Source organism: Aspergillus sclerotioniger (genome assembly GCF_003184525.1).
Source record: "Aspergillus sclerotioniger CBS 115572 chromosome Unknown BO94scaffold_36, whole genome shotgun sequence".
Classification (NCBI taxonomy): Eukaryota; Fungi; Ascomycota; class Eurotiomycetes; order Eurotiales; family Aspergillaceae; genus Aspergillus; species Aspergillus sclerotioniger.
Genome location: NW_020291026.1, coordinates 170,677 through 191,968, shown reverse-complemented (window position 1 = coordinate 191,968; position 21,292 = coordinate 170,677). Strand labels below are relative to the sequence as shown.

Below are 21,292 nucleotides of genomic sequence, written 5' to 3'. Positions count from 1 at the left end.
AATCAAAGCGATGTCTCATAATAGTGCATTGGTCAAGAACAGGAAGGCGGCTAGTTTCAAAAGGTCGGTCGAAACAATCTGCGGGCGGGTATCCAATGCGAGGCCGGTCTTGCGGATATCTGCGCATGGCAATTCAGAAGTCCTCCTGCTCCTTGAAGAACATGGAGAAACTGATGATGGTTCCGTAGATCAAAAGACCGCCGATGATGGACATGACCATGGCGGGAATCTCGATAGCGCCGCTGTGCGCAAGGACGGATGGGAGGGCTGGAGAATGCGAATTTGGTCAGCTAGAGACTAAAGGTTACAAGGGGGGTAAACAAGCGCATGAATCTCTAGCACAGTCTACAGTCTGCTTCAATCGGAGCGATGAATGCGACCGCAGACCTAGCCCGCCTATCTGAGATCTCCACTCACCGATACCCATCAACACCAGGAAGCCCGTCATGAAACGTCCAAAGTCGGCGGCGGCGTTGCCCGAGCTGTCCATGAAATCATCGGGGTTTGCGCATCGTGAGCAGATCCAGTTGGGCAGTGGAGCAACCACGTAGGTCGCAACAACCACCAACGGCAGGAAGTTGTGCCAGAGCGCCGAGGACAGGATGACGAGCAGGAAGCCAATGGCGAGAACCTGTGCAGGGTTCGACAATTAGCCAGATGCCATGCCCCAAGAAGCTTCAGTCTCGCCCGAGGGATCACCTACAAAGGAGAGGGCGATGATTGTTTTAAGTCCGGCCGTCATGATTGCGGAGAAGCAGGACCGTCCAGGTCCAAAGCAACAGGCAGAAACTGGAGTTGCTTCGCGCAAACGAAGCTCGAGGCGCTAGTTTGGATACTGGTTGGGGAGGGAACCGTAGAGTCAAAGCACCGTCAGCATGAAGACGGAATATCGAGAGATGGGGGCACCGTGAAACGGAGACGGCGAGAACTTGGGATGGAGCAAGCCAGAGGACGAGGCCGAAGTGACGTGCAGCGGGAAGGCCATCGGGCGGGCGGCCTGAGGCAGCGGGCCAGCCAAGCAGCAGCGGCTGTGAGAGCTTAGTAGTACTTACTAGTTACGGTACCGCGTCAGTTGCTCTCTGCCTGCCTACTTCCAGTTACCTCCAGCTCCATCCATATCTCTCCCCATCCACCGGCACTCCCTGCTTCCATTCCATCCCCCTCTTTCTCCCCACGCTCACTCTCTAGATCACATATACCCTCCCGTCTCTTCCATTGGACGGAAAGAGAACCTATCCCTCATCCTTGATTCTTTCCTACTCAAGCTCCCGCCATGTTCAGAAACAACTACGACAACGATGCGGTCACCTTGTATGGACCCTCCCAAGCTCCCTCATCAACCAGAACACAGCTCCCGGAGATCCCTAGTCACTGACACACCTTTCTACAGCTCCCCGCAAGGCCGGATATTCCAAGTTGAATATGCGCAAGAAGCCGTGAAGCAAGGATCCGTCGTGGTGGGACTGGTCAACAAGACACATGCCGTGCTGGTCGGCCTCAAGGTTCGACATCCAGACCCATCGTGCCTTTCCCGCCAGAATTACGGGAATCCCAACTGACAGGTCACCCACTAGCGTAATGCCGAAGAGCTCTCCTCCTACCAGAAGAAGATCATCGAAGTCGACTCCCACATGGGCATCGCTATCGCCGGTTTGGCATCGGACGCCCGAGTGCTCTCCAACTTCATGAAGCAGCAGTCGCTCAGCTCCCGTATGACCTATGGCCGCCCGCTCCCCGTCGACCGCATCGTCAGCCAGATCGGCGACCGCGCCCAAACGAACACCCAACAATACGGCAAGCGGCCCTACGGTGTCGGTCTGCTCGTGGCCGGCGTCGACGAAGCCGGACCCCACCTCTTCGAATTTCAACCCTCCGGTATGACCCATGAGATGGTGGCGTGCGCCATTGGAGCCCGCTCCCAGATGGCCCGGACCTACCTGGAGCGGAATCTCGATCAGCTCGAGTCATCGTCGCGTGATGAGCTCATTACCCACGGCCTGCGGGCGCTCAAGGAGACCCTGTCCCAGGACAAGGAACTAACAGTCGACAACACATCCGTGGGTGTGGTGGGTGTTGCGGGCGAGGCCGCCCGGGGAAAGATCGAGAGCTTCAAGCTATACGAGGGGCAGCTGCTCGTGCCGCTGCTGGAGGCGCTGGAGGCAGCGGAGGCAGGTGAAACGAAAGAGGAGGAGACGATGGAGGTGGATTCATAGAGAGGGTCTTCGCCAGCAGATCCATCTTTCTGGTTGTTAGTTCATGATTCGGAATAATATGATGTTTCCTCTACCTCTTTCTCCCTTTACACTTTACACATATTTACTATAAACCCTTCACTCCTCCCCCCAATTCAACCTCATCCTCCCATTACTAACTTGATACCCTCTCAACCTGGGCCACACCTCCTTGACATCCTTCACCTCGACCAAAATGCCCCCATTCTCCTCCCCAATATACCCCTCCTGCACCGCCTTCTTCACCCACTCCAACACCCCATCCCAATACCCATCAACATTGACCACCACCACCCCCGCACCATGAATACCCAACTGATTCCACGTCGTCATCTCCATCACCTCCTCGATGGTCCCAAACCCTCCCGCCAGCGCCACAAACCCCGACCCGGGCCCTCCTTCCTGCACCTTCTCCGCCATCAGACGCTTTCGCGTATGCATGTCCGCTACGATGGTCGTCGTCCCAAACTCAGATTCAGTGAACATTCCCGTTCCATTACTCTTAGTGTTAGAGCTTGTGGGGATGATGCGTTCGGCGTCCTTGCCTGCGCGAGCTTGCTGGACGCCAGAAGTTGATGAGGGATGTTCCTGGGCGTTGTCATATCCCGGCTCTTTCTTTACAAGAGCACGGGGGATGATGCCATGCACGGCTTGCGGGCCGGAGAGACGGACTAGACTGCGGGCTAGCTCGCCCATTAGGCCTATGGTCCCGCCGCCGTAGACTAGGTGGATGTTGTTCTTGTGGAATTCTCGGGCGAGGGCGCGTGCGGCTTCCATATGACGCGGGTTCGTGCCGGAGACTGAACCGCAGCTGGGGTGAAGCGGGGGGGTTAGCTTTGGTGGTTGTTATAGGTAGATGTTTGGTGATGGTTGTATAGATGCGGGGAAGGGGAAGGGAAGGAGGGGTAAGACTTACAACACGCAGACAACTGCGGGCTGGGGATTTTCGAAGCTCATGATGGGGTGTGTTATTGCTACGGCTATTCTTGAAAGGCAGAGACTTAAGAGCCAAGATGGAGTGTCAATGGGGGGTGGACATGTCCCAAGAACGACGGCGCTGTGATGTGACCGGATTCCTTTATACGGCGGTTCTCGACCCAAATAGGAAAACTCAGCCCTGAAGGGGTGGCGGCGCTCATGCTGAGAATTGTACTGGGATTTATAGAGAGGCAGCCAGGGCCGATGACTCACTGGGCGTTGGGTGGGCGTGCAGGAACATCCGTTCAAGCTACTCTTCCTCGGGTGATTGGCCGTCCCGGCGGCTAGGGGAGGTCTAAGGAGGTGATGATTATGCCAGGCTGCTCCATTTCGCCTGTAAAGAATCTCGTGTCGGGTAGGACAGCCCTGGCTCTCGTTCCCTGGCCTTGAGATTTGGAATCTAGCTAGCCGGTTCAGGACCCGAATGAGAGAAACCTGCTCTCATCTAGATTGGGGTATCATAGAAATCCTGCCACTCTCAACTTCCCAGCCTGGCTTTCTTCTTCCGCATTTTGCTCTCATCGGTCCCCGATAGCGTCGCCCCTTTCTCGGATGCTCTCCCCGGCGTATCGGCCTTGACCTGCGGCGTACCAACTTTTCCTGCTGCAGTTCCCACGTTTGCTGCCTGCTTCGCCGTCGAGGTCCGATCCGTATCGTTGACTCGGGACAGGATGAACGACCCGGGCTCTCCCACCAACGGATGCTCATCCATGAACTCGTCACCATACCGCGAGAGTAGGCTGAATGACTCTGCGAGTGTCCGGGTGTCCTGTAGGCTCGAACCCGCGCTGACCACCTGCGATCCGACTAGCGAAGCTTTGCCAGCTGCGTCTTCCGGCAATGGCGTGTTCTCCTTGCTCTGCTGCGACTGCGTTCCGGGCTGGCTTGTGTCTGCATGCTTGGGCGCTGGCGGCAGATAAGTATGGCCATGCGACGGTGTGAAGCTTGGTAGTGTAGATGCCGTCTTCAGCAGACTGGTAAGAGACGTGACTGCGGACAGCTACGCGACGAAATTTCGGAATTAGCGTTGAGTACAACAGGGAGACTGGATACATCCAATTGGAAACATTGACGTACGATGCGGTTCCCTACTACACTCGCAACCGATGGGGCCATGTAAATGCAATCTCCAACGATGAAGTATGTCGAGAGGACCACCACCTCATCTTCTTGGCCGGCCCGCTTGCACCTGGTTTGCTTGCGAATCACCCAAATGTTCGAAGGATCATGTGCAAAGCGACCGTCAGGTTGCGCCGCTGCCTGGATCGGATCATATGAAACCACAAATTCCAGGCCCTGCATGGTCTTCAAACGGCCTTCGAATGCCTCGCGCGTCTCGACAAAATGACGGAAAGCTTCATTATAATTGGCTTGGATGGCAAGAGAGGCGTTATTTGAGGTGGGGTCAAAGAATGGAGACTCGGCAAAGTAGAAAAGAACTGATCATCCATTGACTGGGTTAGCAAGCTAGAGCGGTTGCAGGGGCCCAGATCTCGTACTGTTATTGGAGTGGAGGTATCCTCCCATCATCTGGACGTGAGGCGGGGACCGCCAAAGGATTTCCTCCATCGAGGCATCGGGAGTACCCGCCATGAGGTCGGCGTAATCGGGAGTGCCCCTGCTCGCTAACTTGCTAGGAATGGCAGGGACTGAGACAATGCAGCTGGACTGGGAGCTCTGGGAAGATCAGGAAGATCGAAGGCTGGCCGCAGCACTCCGCGGAAGTGATGGCTATGTTTGGTTGGTTTGCATCTATCTCATTCATCCACTCCCTCACATCTCAGACTAGGTAGCCTTAGATGTAGTCCCTTCGCCAGTGTTTGATGAGAAAAAATCATCTAGTGATCCAGGCAACTCCTACACTACACCCTTTGCATCGTCTAGAATTAGAAGGGACATTATCTAAAAACTTTCACTGCTAGCTATCTCATATATATACATCCCGGCGCCTCGCCGGTTGTCTCTGCCGATCATGATACTATACACCGCTCTGCAAACACAAAATGCATATCGAAACCTAAACCAAATGGTGCAGGTAGACTAGGCACTAGGTCCCGGGGCATCTTTTCCTGCGCTCGCCAGTTTGGCCGCCATTTTGGGGAAGTATTGTGCAACAAAGCTTTCGCTGGAGAAGTCGTCAGTACCAGATACTCCCATATGAGAGGAGCCAAACTTACGTGTAGTAGCTGTGGGCAGAGCTATGATCTTCCACCAGGTTATGGGCCAATTCGTGGCATAATATCACCCACCAGTATACCAATGCATCCGTTCGGTCGGAAGTGGGGTTTTCGAGCAGCTGTTTCTCGTGGAGTTGTTGGAAGTAAAAGTAATTGCAGAAGACACTACCAGCACGGTTGAAGGCGATCGTCTTGCCCCCGGGGTCATAGAAGACACTGAGGATGTTGGAACGAAGCGAAAAGATCCCGGCACAATCGATCAGCATCGAAGCGAAGACATTGATGCCGATGCTGTTCATGGCTAGGAACTGACTGCGGTCCGAGAGTGTCCTCACAAACAGCACGTTGATTCCACAGGCAAGAGTCGCTACAAACTCAAGATCATGGCTGGGCTTTTCATCACAATATGACTTCTTCTCCGTGATCTGGTTGGTTTCGGGTCGGCTATAAACATCGGATGATCCGTGAGGCCGACAGGCTTGGATGGCCGAGAGCAGCTCATTCTGAAGCCGATGGGGAGAATTGACATTGACAGGCGCTTCCGAACGAGTCTTCTGAGGATCTTCAGCAGAGTAAGGCGGGGGAGGGGTGGCGTTCTCCGAGGTCCCAGGAAGGGCGGGCTGGGACGACTCCCCGTTGGAGGCATTCCAGGGCGACCGATTGCCCTCGAGCCCAAACCGCTTGGAGAGATTGGCAAAAAAGCCGCGAGGCCGTCGATCTGGAGCTTGGTCAGAACCCTCGGCCTGGACATTACGGCTAGCGTTTTTGCCGGAGGGTGAGTCGGGGAAATCTCCCGGCATTAGTTGCTCGCGTTCATCTTCCGTCGGTTGCGGTGGTGCTTGCACCTGGGCCTGTTCCCTGGCCCACGCAGCTTCTCTCTCTTGAAGGCGTTGTCGCTCCTCTTCCAACTGCTTCTGTCGTCTGTCCTCTGCCATCCTGGCCTCGTGCGCCTTCTGCTTCAGAATGCGTTCCACATTATAGCCGCGAGCTTTAAGCTCCAACAGATCCGTCTTCAACAGCATCTCTAATGTAAGGGTTGAATGGAGCTTCGGCCGGACAAGGATGAGGTGCACAAGAGCCTGGCTAATCTCGTAGAGGTCATATTTGCCCGGACAAATCCACAGGGTCCAGTCCTTTGGTTGCTGAGTGATGATTGCGCTTCGCTTTTGAGTGTGGGAAACCCGACGACCCTTCAGAGACCGGGTGAGAGAAATAGATTGTACCACCTGCACTTGCAGATGCCTCTCTAGCCAACGCACTTCATGCCTTATCAGATCAGGAGACTGGTCATGTAAGAACAGTCTCGAGCGTTCATTGATCAGCTTCTGCAGTTTGGCGGCTGGACGTTGGTCGGCAGCTACAGCACCCCAGTGAGCACGCTCTTCGACAAGCCCACTCAACGGCAGAGCCCCTAGAGACTGATAGAAATTCTCTAGCAACTCTTCCTGAGGCGCGGCTAAGACATGCTCTTTGAAGAGGTTAAAGCTCTGAAAATCATCCACCACGACGGCGTCCTTTGCAACAGTCAAAGTCCATTCCTTGATGCTTTGATCTTCCTCTTCATCATCAGACAAGTTCTCCTTTGCGGCTTTCTCTTGCGCCAGGGACGAAATATCCCTGCTGGCGAGCAGAAACGCCGATCTCTTCATATCCTGGAATAGTTCGCGGTCCTTTCTAAGGGTCGACACATGTTCGGCAAGTGTTCTCAATAATTTGAGATACTTGTCAGCACTTTGGAAGGTGGCCGATATCCTAGCTGGTTCTTTTACGAGCATACGCGCAATTTCCACCTTGGTCGGTTCTCGTTTGGAACCGACTGCCATGAGGAAGAGGTTCGCCTCTTGACCAAAGTCGATGAAGTCGAATATGTCTTTGTAGTCTTCACCCTCTCCGAGATAGCAGAGTTTGGGCGCCACACGACGCACAACGGCCTTCTTCTCCACCGCATCCGGTGTAGTCGAGACGGGAACCACCTGCGCACTGCCGACGCAATCTATATCCCGCGCACTGAGTTCCGACACTCTCCCCGCCAAATATTTAAAGACTACTCTTGCGTCACGCTTCGTAGACGGTGGCTGACGTATGAGACAATCGATGCAATCACTCAAAGCGGGGTGTTGTTTCACTCCAAATTTGGAAGCATGAGGATGGAGGTCCCTTCGAAGAATTGTGAAACCAAACAAGGTAGCGCCCTCATCAGTGAAACATTTGCTCGGGGTAGCCAAGCTTTGCGAGCCTTCAATGGGCAGAAACGAGACATTCACTGCATTATAGTCGAACGTCGCATAACCACTGTTATGGTACTCGGCGATATAATACGACATCGCTTTCGTATGGAGAACCCAGTTACCATCCGTCGCCGCTTTGGCCATGATCTGTACCAGCTCAGGAGGTGACGGGGAACTTCTCAGCCCCAACATAGACAGGAATTTCCCCTCGTTACTGCTAGGTTGATAACGACCTGGCCAATCAATGAGAGGTAACCCTAAAGCCCTGAGCGAGTCTTTCGGTTCAAACAACTCGAAGATTTTGTAGCGTTTGCGATGCGCTGCTCTTAGGTCGCCATTCTCACCATCGCTTGGTTCGGCAGTGCACAAACTGGTGTTTTTGAGGCGCTTGATATCATTGGCGGGGATATCGTCACGAACGGAAGCCAGGTACCGTATCAAGTCAACATGGCTCCATTTTCTCTGATTATTGTTAGAGACATCGGGCGATTCCACCGTATCGAGGAGACGCTCGAAGATTACACCGAGCTCAACTGTCTTACGAACGCCAAGCGCGGCCAGAAACTTCTCTTTGACTCCATTTAGACCATGGATGACGGGAAGATCATCAAACAACCTCACCGAAGAGAAGTAAGTCTCGGCAGGAGGCTTCATCCCAAGTTTGGTCGGTATGATGGTGTGTGGCTGTAGTTGATTGATCACCGTTTGCCTCGAAGGCTGGCTCAGATAATCCCATTGCTTGGACAGAACAGGTAAGACCTGCGCGGAAAACGAGGGGCTCTGTGTGATATCCTGATCCACAGGGAGAAGGCTTCGGTTACCAGCATTGCTGACTAGCCAGCGAACCCATGGAACTATCTGATATTCTGACCAACCAAAAGCTTCCAACTCCTGCTTCCCAAGAGATTTTGTGAATTTGAAAGGTGCCACAGACGGTGGCATTGGCAAATTGACGGGTATCTTTTGAGGATTCAGATAACTGTCGATGCCGCCAAAAACAATCAGTCTTGTCTGAGGACCACCGTCATCTTCGTCATTTGCTACTGCAACATTCAGGAGGCTTTGAACGGAGTATAGATCAAGCTGGCCTGAGGCCGCCCTTCGACCTAGCCAGGCAAGGAATTCAATAACCTGGCTGGTACGTAGTGTGCTAGTCTCCAGTTCCCGCTTAATGTCGGAGACCGTTATATCAGTGACGAGTCCAAAGTCGGTCAGCTTCTTAACAAAGTCTTTTGCACCCGACACAAACTCATCCGGCAGAACCGGGATAGAATCCATGAAACTAAGATCCTTTGGAGCAAGACGTGCCTGATGACTCTGAATGATGCCGCATGTTGAGAGGACTTCGATAGATGAACTTTTGTTGCACGTCCAAAACGCGTCCTCAATGGTTTGCCCCAAAAGCGATGACGGTGTTGATTCACGGAATACGAACTGGTTCGCAGTGTGAATAGCCTCAGGAAGCACATCGACTATATCGTCCTTTCGTATTTTCGTGGACTTCGACGACTCTCTCCCAGACATTATCCTTGCTTTGATGGTTGCCATTTCCGCAGTCCAGGCAATCCGACAGACTATTCCCGCTGCCCTCAGCATTTCCAGATTCCATTTGCTGATATAGCGAGTGTTGAGATCGATACTCTCCCGCTCCACTGTGGGAATGACAGAGGGAGCAGATATATGAGCATTGAGGCCTGTTGTTTGATGGGTTGGGAAGCCTATGAAGACCCTCCCAGCTTTAGAAGGGAGGATAGAAGAGAGGACCTCTGATTGTAAGCCAGAGGCCCCAGAAGCCAAGGTCGTGTCATATGAAGGGGTCAGTATAGCGATAGTAGATCGCTTAGGGGGAGGCTTGCGTGTCGCTCGTTCAAGTTCGCTGCTCAAAGACTGACTAACGGAAGCCTGAAGGCTGGCAGTGTTGATGTGTAGAAAGACTGAGGCGGTTTGGATCTTGGCCATCTCATCAGTATCGATGGAACTGTCCTGTTTTTCGGGCTTCATTGGCTTTTCCGGGCTGCTCTGACCCGTGAGTTTAGAGAAAAAGGTACGCAATGACCCAGTCGTATCTCTGAGTCCCTCGCGAAAAGTGCTTGCATTTGGGTTCCATTCAACAACGCGCATCCATGAAGCATCAACTTGAGCAACCTCTCGTGTGACATTTGATATCTTCATCAAACCTTGAGGTGTTTTGGTTTCGATATCTCTCGGAATGCTTAGGTTGACACTTGGGGCAGTCTTCTTTGAAAGCCGTAATAGACTCCAGTCATCCAACCATAGTTCTATACCCTCAAGGCTTACGAAAGTAAGGCTGCTGGATAAAAATTGGCATAGCTGCATCAACGAAGGAATTGGTGAGGTGTCATTGCGATAGTCTAGAACGAATGTGGTCTCCGGGTTTGCGTCTTCGTCCAGCTGTAGCCGACGGGTAAAAAGAGCGTTCCCTTTCCAATAGAAAGCCATGGCTTCTTTCCCAGACGATACAAATGGCTCTTCGCAGTCATCAAATACACTGTAAAAGCCAACACCAAACGCTCCGATTTTGGTCTCGTCGGGGTTCCCATCGGCGATGCGCTTTAATCTTCCCCAATCCTTTTCACTGAAAGGGGTGCCGTTGTTAGATATCAGAAGGCGTTTAAGGGTATGATTGGGGATAGTATGCTTGATCAGGGTACTCTCATCAGCAGCTGAGGGTAGTGGGACCGTCGTAGATGGTAGCGTCTCAAACTTGATAGTCACTTTCGTGGCATTAGCATCCGCCGCATTTTGGATCATCTCCCGTAGAACCGTCCTATTTATTCTCCATTAGCGATCATTTTTCTAATTCTCAGGGGCTATGGGTATGAAAAAAAATACCATTTCCCGGAGTAACGTGCGAGGACTTTGGAGATTAAACCCCGTGTATCAACAGTGACCGCCTCTTCATCGTTCCCCGATCCCATAGTACGCGCCCTGAGGGCGTTGAAATCGATCTTTTGGGACATGCTTGCGGTCCAAAGGAATGGCTTGATGTACTCGCCCACAAAGACACCGTGGCAAACAAGTTAGCAGCGGAGGGATCAAGACATGAGTCTTTTAGTGATGTGTCGGCGGGCGGCGGTGCTCGATAACACTGTAACCTAGACAACAGAGCGGAGTCTATGAATAGGATATACCTGCTTTTGAAATCAAATCCAAAAGACTGGAAGTTATACTCAAGACCAAAACGAAGAAGCGATGTCCAAGGGGAATGTAGAGCCCACGAGAAGACGAGACCCCAAGGACAGACGGGGGGGGGCGTCGATGGCAACTGACCTTCTTGTCGGAGACAGCGCGGAGTTAAAGTTATCAGCCGCCTTATCAGATATGCGGCGCTTATGTCAGCGGGGCCTCTCGTGACATCGGGGGGTTACGGTGGTCGACAGGCACGCCCGATGCCGGTATCAATCAACTCCGCGGTTGTTTTACTTGTCGTTCGTTGTTTCTTAAATCCTGTCAGGGTTGCTTCTTTTTATCTTGGTCAAAGTGGCCCAAGGTCACGGCTCTGTCAGGCGGGGTTCAATAAAATCTTGAGGGGAACCTCTGCATCGCTCGTTAATCCGTGGCCTTTACGACATTTGGTTGCGTCTAGCGCTTCGTATGACTTCCGGAAGCTTGCCCGCCCTTTTGGAAGCAGTCCTGAGCAGATCGCCGACTGCCTCCTCTCCACTTGCTCACAGATGACACTATGGGGGTCGACCCTCTCTCCCCCATTGCGCCCGTACGCTTACGGGCGCTGCTACTGCCCATTGGCAAGATAAAACGCTCGAGGTTCCTGAGCTTCGCCGCAAGGCTTCAGGCCGAAAATGTTGTCCGCTTGGGTGATATTAGCCCTGATGCGCGACCCAATCGAAGTAGGCCAGCACCCAATTCCTTATGCTTTCGGTAGATGAAGCTACTCGCCAGCAGAACTGAGCCAGTAATTGACCATTTCTCATGATAGATATGTTTTCCCCGCTGGCCTTCCCTACCGGCATGATACTTTACGACCTGTCCTACTCCGTGCCCCCCACATCCCACCTAGAACTATTTCCTTTCGAGATATTTAGGGAGCCCCTGGTCATCATTGCGATAGCCGATGGTGCAGAACTTAGCGAAAGCGTTAAGAAGGACGAACCAGCATCTGCAGCCGAGCAACCCCCAACTCCGGGCGAGTTGGAGCAGCTTCGACAGGAACTGGAAACAGTCAAGGAGAGCAATCCGAGGGCGTTGGTACACCAGCTCCTGATCTTCGACTATGAAGGGGTTAATAAACTCACGAATGGCCCGGGGGATGTCCTCTGGATTCCACGACCTCAGGCGTCGAAGGCCACTACAATGAAGACGGTCTTGTGTGATATTACGTCTGTGCTACTGTCTGAGCTGGACGAGTTTGCAAAGGCCATCCAGAGTATACCATCTATAGAATCGCCGAGGGCGTCATCCTGGGGTCCTCATCGTGGCCCGGACATACGTCCGCGGCCGACCGACAGGCTGTTTCATCGGATGACCATGCCTGCACATCTCCCATCCAACCCCAACAGTGCACCAGAGTCTCCCATGAGATCCAACCAGGGCTCGCCTGCTCTAAGCGATCATGAGACTCCAACAACATTTGATGAGATCACTCGGTCAATACAAGTGGCCAACCGTTCCAACTCGGTGGGTAAAGTGCATTCGCTGCCGTCATCCAAGGAGCACAGTCGCGATCGGATGTCCGTGAGCGGCATGAGCGCAACTGACCGAACTAAAAACCGGATCAAAGGTCGTACGGGTGTTGTTGTTGGGACACTGTTCCTCCAAGCTGGCAGATGGCCGGACGCTCTGAAAGAGCTCGTTGAAGCCGCGTCTAATGCTAGAGCAAGCAGTGACTATGTATGGCATGCAAAGGCGCTGGAATCCATCCTTCTCTGTCTACTAATGGTCGCCTGGGCTGGGATGGACTTTCAGGTGCGCATTCAGCTAGCAATATCTGTGTTATCTCGCTAATTCGTGACAGATCCCTCCCGTTTGCTACCCTGTTGCCGACAAGTCCTCAAAGCTGTCATATAGCAGTAGCCTTGACACAAGCTTATCATCTCCTGGGAACCGTATAATCTCACTCCAAAATCTATCTAACCTATTACCCGATCTTGCGAACAATATATTGAATCTCTACAATCGTGCCGCGAACATAACAGACGAGCCTTTGCCTCAGCTTGTTTTCTCGGAAACAGTGATTCGTCTGGCAAGATTATTGGCGGCAGCTCGTATCCGCGATGGCGCCCTGGATGATGTTGCCCTCAAGCATGTTGTTATGAATGAGTCCCTCCCACTTTTGCACCGACCAGAACGACCTCGTGGTCTCACCATTCTTCGAAAATCTGACATTGCAAACTTCCTTTTCCGTGCATTGCCTCTTTCCTCTAGCGCAGATCTGCCTCCAACGGACGCCATACCTATCATCGTTGGTGTGGTATCCGTCCTGAATGTGCTTGATCTACCACGAAAGAAAGCCTTCATATTGAGGGAGCTTCTATCCATTATGGTTCCGACGCTTGTGCAGGCCCGCAAGATTGGTGCAGCAGAAGTTGGGGTTCATCCCGCCGCCGGTTTAGCATCTCTCAGCGACACAGCTTTTGATATCAATGCCCTTGATCTTGGTCCAGGAAATATGGAGGAGAGCATGCGCTCGCTCCTTGCCACTGTAGGCGATATCTATGGCGTCCAGCCGTCGTCTGTCTATGAATGGGAGAAGAGACGGTCCTCCACTGCGGGTGCGATTGAACCTTTCCCCGAATATGATTCGATTACCGCTATTGTTGAACGGGCTTTTCGACACACCGTTCTGGATGGGTACGGTGACCTCAATTTGAAAATCGATGTGTTAAAGGCGTGCATTAGCTCCTGTGAGGCACTCCCCGACTTTAGCGGCGTCCTTCGGTTCACAGTAGAACTTCTGCAAACCATCAGGGGGGATCTGATGCTAAACGAATCCAACTACCAACCACCCTATATACCACGAGACGAACAGATCCGACTTTTGAACAATATCAAAAGGACTGTTGGTGCAGCCCACAAACTAGGTGCCTCGGGGCTTGAGGCAGAGTATTGGGATGACTTTTTGGTCCGCGGCGTTCAATTGCTGTCTCTTCCAGATCCTAGGCGACCCGTTCGCCGCTCAAAACCCGAATTAGATGCTGTTACGGCAAGTCGCGAAAAGGCTACGAAGGATCCATTCTTATACAACCCCTTTTCCAAAGCAAGTAGCAAGGCTGCCGAGTCGTTGATGGTTGCCGGTGAATTTGCGGCATTCCAAGTCACACTTCAAAACCCTTATGAGTTTGACTTGGAGATCGAAAAACTCACGCTTGATAGTGATGGTGTATCTTTAGATGCAGTGGCAGAGTGGATTCTGATCCCCCCACTATGCGTGCAAGACATTACAGTCTATGGGAAGGCCAGCGCAGAAGGAGCACTCAAGGTCACAGGCTGCATCGTGAAGGCTCGACACTGCAGGGAGCGCAAATTTCCGATATTCAAAAGCTTCTGGAAGCCGGAAGCAGAATGGAAATTCAAAAGAACCGGGTTGGCGGCCAAGAAGCCTACCGTGGAACGTCCGCTTTCGTGGAGCTCGACGACATCCAGAAATGGGAAACAACTTCCCAAGAAAGGCCCTGACACGTCGGTCTGTGAGGTCAAAGTCATTGGCCAGCAGCCATCCCTGGTGATCGAGTCATTGTCGCTGTCCCAGTCCGCGATCATGGTGTTAGAGGGTGAATTAAGCTCCTTTAACATTACCCTACGAAACACCTCGACCTGCACTCTGGACTTTATCCTCTTTACCTTCCAGGACTCGACAACCAGGCAAGTCCAGTCGGCACTTAGCAACAAAGATCTGTTACCCGTCGAGATATATGAGTTGAAATTGAACTTAACAAAGCCAGCGCTGCGGTGGCGCCGAGAAGGCTTGAACCCCGAGGATCACTCCATACCAGCAGGCCAAAGCGCCACGTTCACCATTGATGTCATCGGAAAACCTGGTCTGCAGGACACCACAGTGCAAATTGATTACTCGTGTATTGGGGTTCCGCATGGGAACTTACCTGACGTGTTCTACACCCGTCAGTTGTTTGTCCCACTTACCGCAACGGTCAATGCCAGTATAGAGGTTGCTCGGTGTGATATCCTGCCCCTAAGCAGCGATTTCGCTTGGTGGAACAATCCCGAAAGCGTGGCAGGAAGCGAAACTGGCCAGATTAGTGCCGGTCCTCTACCTCCGTCCACGGAGGTTGATTCGTTCTCGCCAGTACTTTCTCACCTCGCCCGAGGTGGATACGGGCCTGACCACTGTATTCTTCTCCTTGACCTCCGCAATGCTTGGCCAAACGCTCTGTCTGTTTCCTTGCATGTCAGCGAGAACCCGGTGAAGTCAGACGTGGGACGGCCTTCCGAATTGCCTGAAGACGGAATTGGCCAATACGCCGTCCGCGGAGAGCTTCAACCAGGCCAGATGTCACGATTCGTTCTTGTTCTCCCTCGAGCCTATCTGGACAATCCCCACGCATCAATCCCGATCCTGAACACTGGAGTCAAGCGGCAGTTTGTAGTAAGTGCCAACAAACTCACATTTGAAGCCGAGGCCGCTACACGCGAGGCATTCTGGTACCGGGAAGAGATCCTTCAAAGAGTCTGCGGGTTCTGGAAGGAGAAGACGGGCGTCCGTGAAGGGATAGTCGACCTGCGGAACCTGCGTTTGAACGCGCGCATGGTAGAGGCCTTCCGGTTAGAAGATCTAGGCATGACCTTCTCCCTGGAGCCTTCCTTCCCAGACGACGCCAAGAGCATAGTACAAACAGGACGCTCCAAGTACAATGTCCAAACCGACGACATGCTCAACCTCACCGTCACCGTCGTCAATCGCTCCTCGAGGTCCATCCACCCTCTTCTACGCCTCCAGCCGAGCCTTCGTCACCAACCCAGCAACATCGCCCTGGATCTTTCACGACGCCTCGCCTGGACCGGAATGCTGCAACAAGTGCTCCCCGTCCTGCAGAGTGGCGAAAGCACAACCGCCACCGTCGGCATCACCGTCCTCTGTCGGGGCGAGTACGAATTCGGCGCAACCGTCGAGGAACTATGTCTACTGAGGCCGGCTCCCAACTCGGAAGGCGAGTCTTCTCACCCACCACCCTCAGGCCAGGCTGCTTTCCACGACGATGAAGGCATGATCACAGATACATTTGGAGCGGATGTGGCCAAGAAGAGACGAATCTGGCACGCAAAAGAGACTTGCGTTTTGCATGCTCTTGACTGAAACTCCTACACATATTGATTAGGGGGCCGAGGGAACAGGGGCGGTGGTCTCGTCGTCATTTCAGCAAGCTGCCTAGGCGTCTGTCTATTTTCATCTCCATCATCTTAATCACGACGTAAATGCAGGCATTATCATCATCATAAGCTTTTGTATATGTGCTTTTCTTTCCTCTTCAATTCCTAAATGAGACATGTTACGACAATGAATCATGTATCATGTATCATGTATCATGCAGTGCGCATTCCCTTCTATGGAAGGAATGAAAAGAGTCGAATCTCTTCTATTCTCTTCCCCTTCTCTCATTTTTTCCCCTGCGATTCAATTTCTTGGCCTAGCCACCCGAGGTGTGTACAGGGCAGCGGGAGCTATGATTAAGATGTACTTTGATTGTAAGGATTCTAGTTGGTACAGGGGTGAAGGTTGACGTGATGTCATTCGCTGCTAAAGTCTCATTTGAGAGAGTCAGGCATGGTTAACTTCCAGGATATATGATAGAAGGCTACAGATACAGAAAGAACGGAAAGATGTTAATGCCCGATGGCCCTCTGAAGCCGTCCAGCGGCGGACGAGGGGTTGGGCTCAGGCCAGCCGCTCACAGCATCATCAACTTCCTCGAGAAAGCTCGTGCTGTTATGGATGGAGGTGCCACCCAAGACCACTCGCACACCGGGCGAGCTAGCGTTCACTTGGGCGACCATTTTCGCTTCTTCGTACGTAGCTCCGCCTACCATGAAAATGATGATATCTTGGGGCTTGTCTCGCGTATGGCCGCCACCTTCGAGGAACGGGTATTGCAGCTCCCTCAAGCGGCCTTTGATTAGATTTTGCACAGTGGCTTCCAAACGGGGCGAGTGCTGGGTGTATACGTTTTCAACGCCTTTTAGGCCCTTGAAGCGGTCCCGCGCACCGGAGAAAAGAGAAGTGGATTCGAAGAGGTCGGAAAAGCCGCCAGCTACAGGCGGTGCTTGCAAGGAGTGGTGATAGGCAAGTAATTTGGGGATGATATTTACCTTGTATGAAGGAACATTGCCTGCGGTGACCATAAGATCGAGCAAGATCGGGAGAGCATTGTTTGGTTGTTTCTCGTAGCGGATGGCATACAACGCCACTAGTCGCAGCTTGTTCTCCGCGGGTACATTGGATAGTTGAACTATGCGTTGTAAGTTCTGCGGGGAGACAATTAGCAGCCTGTTCGAAGCTAGCCCACGCCCAGCTGGAGCACTCATACCTTGAGGTCATTGGCGTGATTGTCATTACAAGCCAAGCTTTGCTCCAACTCACTGACATCAAGCAGGTCTTCCTCACCCACCCGCCGGCTTAGCTCTCCTACCAGAGTGACGTGTTTACTGACGTTGCCGGACAATTTGCGGAACTCGGGATAGTCCTCCACGAAGCGCTTCATATCCGAGATGGATTCGATGTTCATTGTGTTCTGCGTTTTGACTTGATACTGTTCGACGTACTCCTTGATGTTCTGGCCCAAATCTCCAAAGTTTTGGTACATGTTCTTCTTGAAGAACGGATCCTGATCCTGGGAAAGGACAATCTCTCTCAGCTCCGGTCGGATCTCCGGGACATCCCGGAGGTCCACGCGCCCGTTGTGGATGCCCATCAACTCATGTACCATCGCTTGATATGTCCATTGCGTCAGCAACGGAGTGATAGGGTCGTCTCGGCGGTCCAGAATCAGCAGGATCGGTGGCGTATCCGTCTTGCGGAAATTGAAGAGCTGCTCCTCCTGCGTTAACTGATAGCGGACCTCCGTGGCCAGCTTCTTAGCCAACAAACTGTTCTTCTCGTAGCGTATCAGAGGGTTCTTCTTCAGCGCCAACAGCATAGCGATAACCCCCTCTGTTGCTCTTTGTAAAGCATCCGCATTCCACAGGTCCGGCGACTGGCTCCATAAGCGCTGCTGGGGGAACCCCAGGTTCATGGAACATAGATCCGGATTGATGACGAGGAAGTCAGCAAAGTGCTCCTGGACCACGCGAACCACCTCGTGTGAATCTGCTTCGGCGAGTCGTTCGAGGGAGGATTTGCGAATGATGTTAGTAAGGTAGATATAGTATTCGCCGTACTTGGGCTCGCGGAGTTCGTCGATCAGGAATTGGATGGAAGTGGGGGAGGGTCGCACAAAGCAGAGGCAGCGGAGATGTCGCATGCGTTCACGAGCGGCATTGTCGAGTCGGTCAATGAGGTAGACTTCATGGTTCAACAGCGCGGACTGAGTGATGGCGGTTGACACAATGGGTACCTGGACGAGGGGGATTAGCGCACCGTTGCCACTGGCACCAACGAGAGAAGCGCATGTCCCACTGTCTCACTGTCGAGAAGTAAAATCTTCATCTTGGCCGAGGAGGAGGAGGAGGCGGAGGAGCCCGTGGTGGTGGAGGGGTCCCCCGCGGTGACCATCTTGGAGATGTACCCCGACACCGCGGCGACGACGTCCATGATGGTTGAGGGGAAAAGAGGTGGGAAATTAGCAATAAGAGGAGGGAGATCGGAATTCAAGATGGACAATGAGGGAGGAGTGACGACATAAGAACCCGCTGGGGATGAGTTTGGGTTGAGCGTTGAGAGTTAGTTAAGATAAAGGAGAGAGCTCCAGCTGGCGGGCGAGAGAATCCATCCATGTGATGCTGCCACCCGCCCGCCTTTTTTTTCTCCAGGTTCCCTTGCGCGCTTTCCTCCTCCCCTTCTATCTTGGTACTCCTTCACCTTTCTCTCTCCCCTTCGTCAAGATCTCGCTCGGTTGACCCAATGTCGTGTCGACCCCATTAATTCCTGGGTCTCTTCGTTTGTTCTTTTCTTTTTCTTGGCTGCGATTCTGGCCATCATGTTACCATACATCAATCTTCGTACGTTTTGGTTCCGCCTGGCACCCTCTCAGCACTTAGGTTGGAAACCATACTAATACCATCTTTTGTCCAGTCTTCGAATACCCGGCAAAAGCTACAGGAGCTTCGATCGATGAGTGTAGGCCTTCCTCGTCCTACTCTGTCCCTCCCCTGTCCAAGTCCTCATCGCTGATGGTTTTATACTTTCGGGAACAGTGAAGCTCATTGCGTCATTCCTCCTGTCGTATCCTCTCGCCGGGCTGCTCAAGAGAATCCCGGATGCTCAACCCTGGAAGAAAAATGCCTTCATCATCGCCGTCTCCTTGTTCTATGTCGTTGGCGTCTTCGACCTGTGGGATGGCCTCCGCACCCTGTTCTATAGCGCCGCCGGTACTTATCTGATCGCCTACTACATCGATGGCTCCTTGATGCCCTGGATCGGCTTCATCTTCTTGATGGGGCACATGTCCATCAGTCACATCTACCGCCAGATTGTCAACGACCCTCAGACGATAGACATAACCGGTGCCCAAATGGTGCTCGTCATGAAACTCTCGTCATTCTGTTGGAACGTCCATGATGGTCGGCTGCCTCAGGGACAGCTCTCAGACCCCCAGAAGTATGCCGCGATCACTCAGTTCCCAAGCATCTTGGACTACACGGGCTACGTGCTATTCTTCCCAGCGCTTTTCGGCGGACCGTCTTTCGAATATGTCGACTATCGTCGCTGGCTCGATACCACTCTCTTCGAAATTCCCCCGGGAACTGACCCTTCGAAGGTGCCTCCGACCCGGAAGAAGCGCAAGATTCCCCGGAGCGGAACTCCTGCCACCAAGAAAGCCCTCATTGGCCTGGGCTGGATCTTCGCATTCCTGCAACTGGGATCCTACTACAATCAGGAGGCGATCCTGAGTGGCAGATACATGGAATACTCCTTCCCCCGACGGGTCTGGATCATGCACATGGTCGGACTAACCGCACGGCTCAAGTACTACGGTGTGTGGTCTTTGACGGAAGGTGCCTGCATCTTGTCCGGCATGGGATATAACGGATTTGACCCTAAGTCCGGCAAGGTCTTCTGGAACCGCTTGGAGAATATCGACCCATGGAAGCTTGAGACCGCGCAAAACTCGCATGGGTATCTGGGCAGCTGGAACAAGAACACCAACCATTGGCTGCGGAACTATGTCTATTTGCGTGTCACTCCCAGGGGAAAGAAGCCAGGCTTCCGTGCCAGCATGGCCACGTTTGCGACCAGCGCTTTCTGGCATGGTTTCTACCCAGGGTACTACCTAACCTTCATTCTCGGATCTTTCATCCAGACGGGGGCCAAGAGTATGTCATCATGTCCGAACTACCTCTTTATTGCTTCTTCTACTGACATGCGTAGACTTCCGTCGGTATGTGCGACCCTTCTTTCTCACTCCGGACGGTAGCAAGCCGACTCCCTACAAGCGTTATTATGACATTATGAGCTGGTTCACTACCCAGGTCACAATGTCCTTCACCGTAATGCCCTTCATTTTTCTGTCGTTCAGTACCTCCATTGGCGTCTGGCGGAGCGTCTACTTCTATGGGATTGTTGGCAACATCCTCAGTCTTGCGTTCTTTGCTAGTCCCGCCAAGGGTATCCTCATCCAGAAACTCAAGTCGCGCAACCGACCCCACGTCACCCGCTCGACCAGCTCCGACGCCCTGCAGCAGCCGACCCTGGGTCTCCCGAGTGATGCTGTACAAGCCTTCGATGAGGCCGTGCAGGAGATTCGGGGTGAGATTGAATCCAGGCGCAGACGTGGTAGTGCTGTGACCATGCCCACAGGGGAGGAACTTAAGGCGGTCGTGGAAAACAAGATCGGTCGCAAGCTCTCATGATCGTCTCGATCGAGGGACTTATCAGATAACCCCTATGGGGTCTCAGGACGTGTGCTGTTAGAGTTCATTTTGCAATTCAAGCCGAGCTTGGAGGCAATGGACTTGATGCTTATGAATGAGGATGATTGACGGGGTAGATGATAGAGTATGTATTTTAGACTTTGGTGCGTTGCCAAAAGCAGCTAGCTGCACGTTCCCGTTTGAGCATGCATTTTTGGGAAGCCTGTTTTGGGTAACACCCTTTCGGCTGTGGTTTTTTGTGTCCAGTCTTTGGCGCCTGTCCTTCCTTTATTATGATTAGGTTCTTGGGTGTGGTGTCTATATTCTCATTCGATGCGTACCATCGTAATAGTGAACATCATATCAATATCAAGAGCTGGTATAGCATACATGCTCTTTCTATTCTCGGCAATATCTTATGCATTATTTTTGATAGACACACACTCGCACAAGCCTGAATAATCTTACTAGTAGAGATACGATGATCCAGGATGGAAATCTCCCGTCAGTGCCCAATGTATACAAAGGTATGGAGCTAGTCCAAATAGATTACATGCTTACCAATTCATGCATGACAGTTCATCCTGGGTACTAGGGAGAGCATCAAAGAGTAAGGTATATAGTCTAACTCTAGCTAAAGTGCGCCGCGCCAAGCGGGGCAACAACTTGTATATATACT

General features: G+C 52.5%; 8 protein-coding genes across 8 annotated transcripts; 3 read left to right on the top strand and 5 right to left on the bottom strand.

Annotated features, from left to right (window-relative positions):
• Positions 1–133: 133 nt before the first annotated feature.
• BO94DRAFT_628063 (Vps55 family protein) lies at positions 134–938 on the bottom strand (the record flags this gene model as incomplete). The annotated part of the gene is made up of 3 exons (XM_025617456.1): positions 704–938; positions 418–631; positions 134–267 (listed from the first exon to the last, which is right to left on the bottom strand). Exons 1-3 carry the CDS (start codon positions 740–742, stop codon positions 134–136), a joined length of 387 nt encoding a protein of 128 aa, XP_025462947.1. The 5' UTR covers positions 743–938.
• Positions 939–1,273: 335 nt separating this feature from the next.
• pre5 (proteasome core particle subunit alpha 6) lies at positions 1,274–2,213 on the top strand (the record flags this gene model as incomplete). Its single annotated transcript, XM_025615226.1, has 3 exons — positions 1,274–1,311; positions 1,391–1,502; positions 1,575–2,213. 3 exons carry the CDS (start codon positions 1,274–1,276, stop codon positions 2,211–2,213), a joined length of 789 nt encoding a protein of 262 aa, XP_025462946.1.
• A 58-nt stretch (positions 2,214–2,271) lies between these two features.
• BO94DRAFT_259527 (LOG family protein) lies at positions 2,272–3,437 on the bottom strand. Its single transcript, XM_025606479.1, has 2 exons — positions 3,148–3,437; positions 2,272–3,042 (listed from the first exon to the last, which is right to left on the bottom strand). Exons 1-2 carry the CDS (start codon positions 3,186–3,188, stop codon positions 2,331–2,333), a joined length of 753 nt encoding a protein of 250 aa, XP_025462945.1. The 5' UTR covers positions 3,189–3,437; the 3' UTR covers positions 2,272–2,330.
• Positions 3,438–3,687: 250 nt separating this feature from the next.
• Positions 3,688–4,802, bottom strand: med6 (mediator complex subunit MED6; the record flags this gene model as incomplete). Its single annotated transcript, XM_025615985.1, has 3 exons — positions 3,688–4,209; positions 4,287–4,648; positions 4,709–4,802. The coding sequence occupies 3 exons, from the start codon at positions 4,800–4,802 to the stop codon at positions 3,688–3,690; spliced, it is 978 nt and encodes a 325-aa protein (XP_025462944.1).
• Positions 4,803–5,094: 292 nt separating this feature from the next.
• Positions 5,095–10,885, bottom strand: BO94DRAFT_628059 (histidine kinase-like ATPase domain-containing protein). Its single transcript, XM_025617455.1, has 3 exons — positions 10,468–10,885; positions 5,387–10,402; positions 5,095–5,334 (listed from the first exon to the last, which is right to left on the bottom strand). The coding sequence occupies exons 1-3, from the start codon at positions 10,593–10,595 to the stop codon at positions 5,250–5,252; spliced, it is 5,229 nt and encodes a 1,742-aa protein (XP_025462943.1). The 5' UTR covers positions 10,596–10,885; the 3' UTR covers positions 5,095–5,249.
• Positions 10,886–11,048: 163 nt separating this feature from the next.
• BO94DRAFT_259501 (TRAPPII-specific subunit TRS120) lies at positions 11,049–16,008 on the top strand. The gene is made up of 3 exons (XM_025606478.1): positions 11,049–11,483; positions 11,573–12,558; positions 12,608–16,008. The coding sequence occupies exons 1-3, from the start codon at positions 11,318–11,320 to the stop codon at positions 15,902–15,904; spliced, it is 4,449 nt and encodes a 1,482-aa protein (XP_025462942.1). The 5' UTR covers positions 11,049–11,317; the 3' UTR covers positions 15,905–16,008.
• A 211-nt stretch (positions 16,009–16,219) lies between these two features.
• On the bottom strand, positions 16,220–18,350 carry BO94DRAFT_539493 (Sec1 family protein). The gene is made up of 3 exons (XM_025612712.1): positions 18,221–18,350; positions 17,133–18,158; positions 16,220–17,070 (listed from the first exon to the last, which is right to left on the bottom strand). The coding sequence occupies exons 1-3, from the start codon at positions 18,314–18,316 to the stop codon at positions 16,432–16,434; spliced, it is 1,761 nt and encodes a 586-aa protein (XP_025462941.1). The 5' UTR covers positions 18,317–18,350; the 3' UTR covers positions 16,220–16,431.
• A 243-nt stretch (positions 18,351–18,593) lies between these two features.
• On the top strand, positions 18,594–21,023 carry BO94DRAFT_628057 (lysophospholipid acyltransferase). The gene is made up of 4 exons (XM_025617454.1): positions 18,594–18,762; positions 18,836–18,880; positions 18,958–20,076; positions 20,132–21,023. Exons 1-4 carry the CDS (start codon positions 18,741–18,743, stop codon positions 20,611–20,613), a joined length of 1,668 nt encoding a protein of 555 aa, XP_025462940.1. The 5' UTR covers positions 18,594–18,740; the 3' UTR covers positions 20,614–21,023.
• The last annotated feature ends 269 nt before the right edge of the window (positions 21,024–21,292 follow it).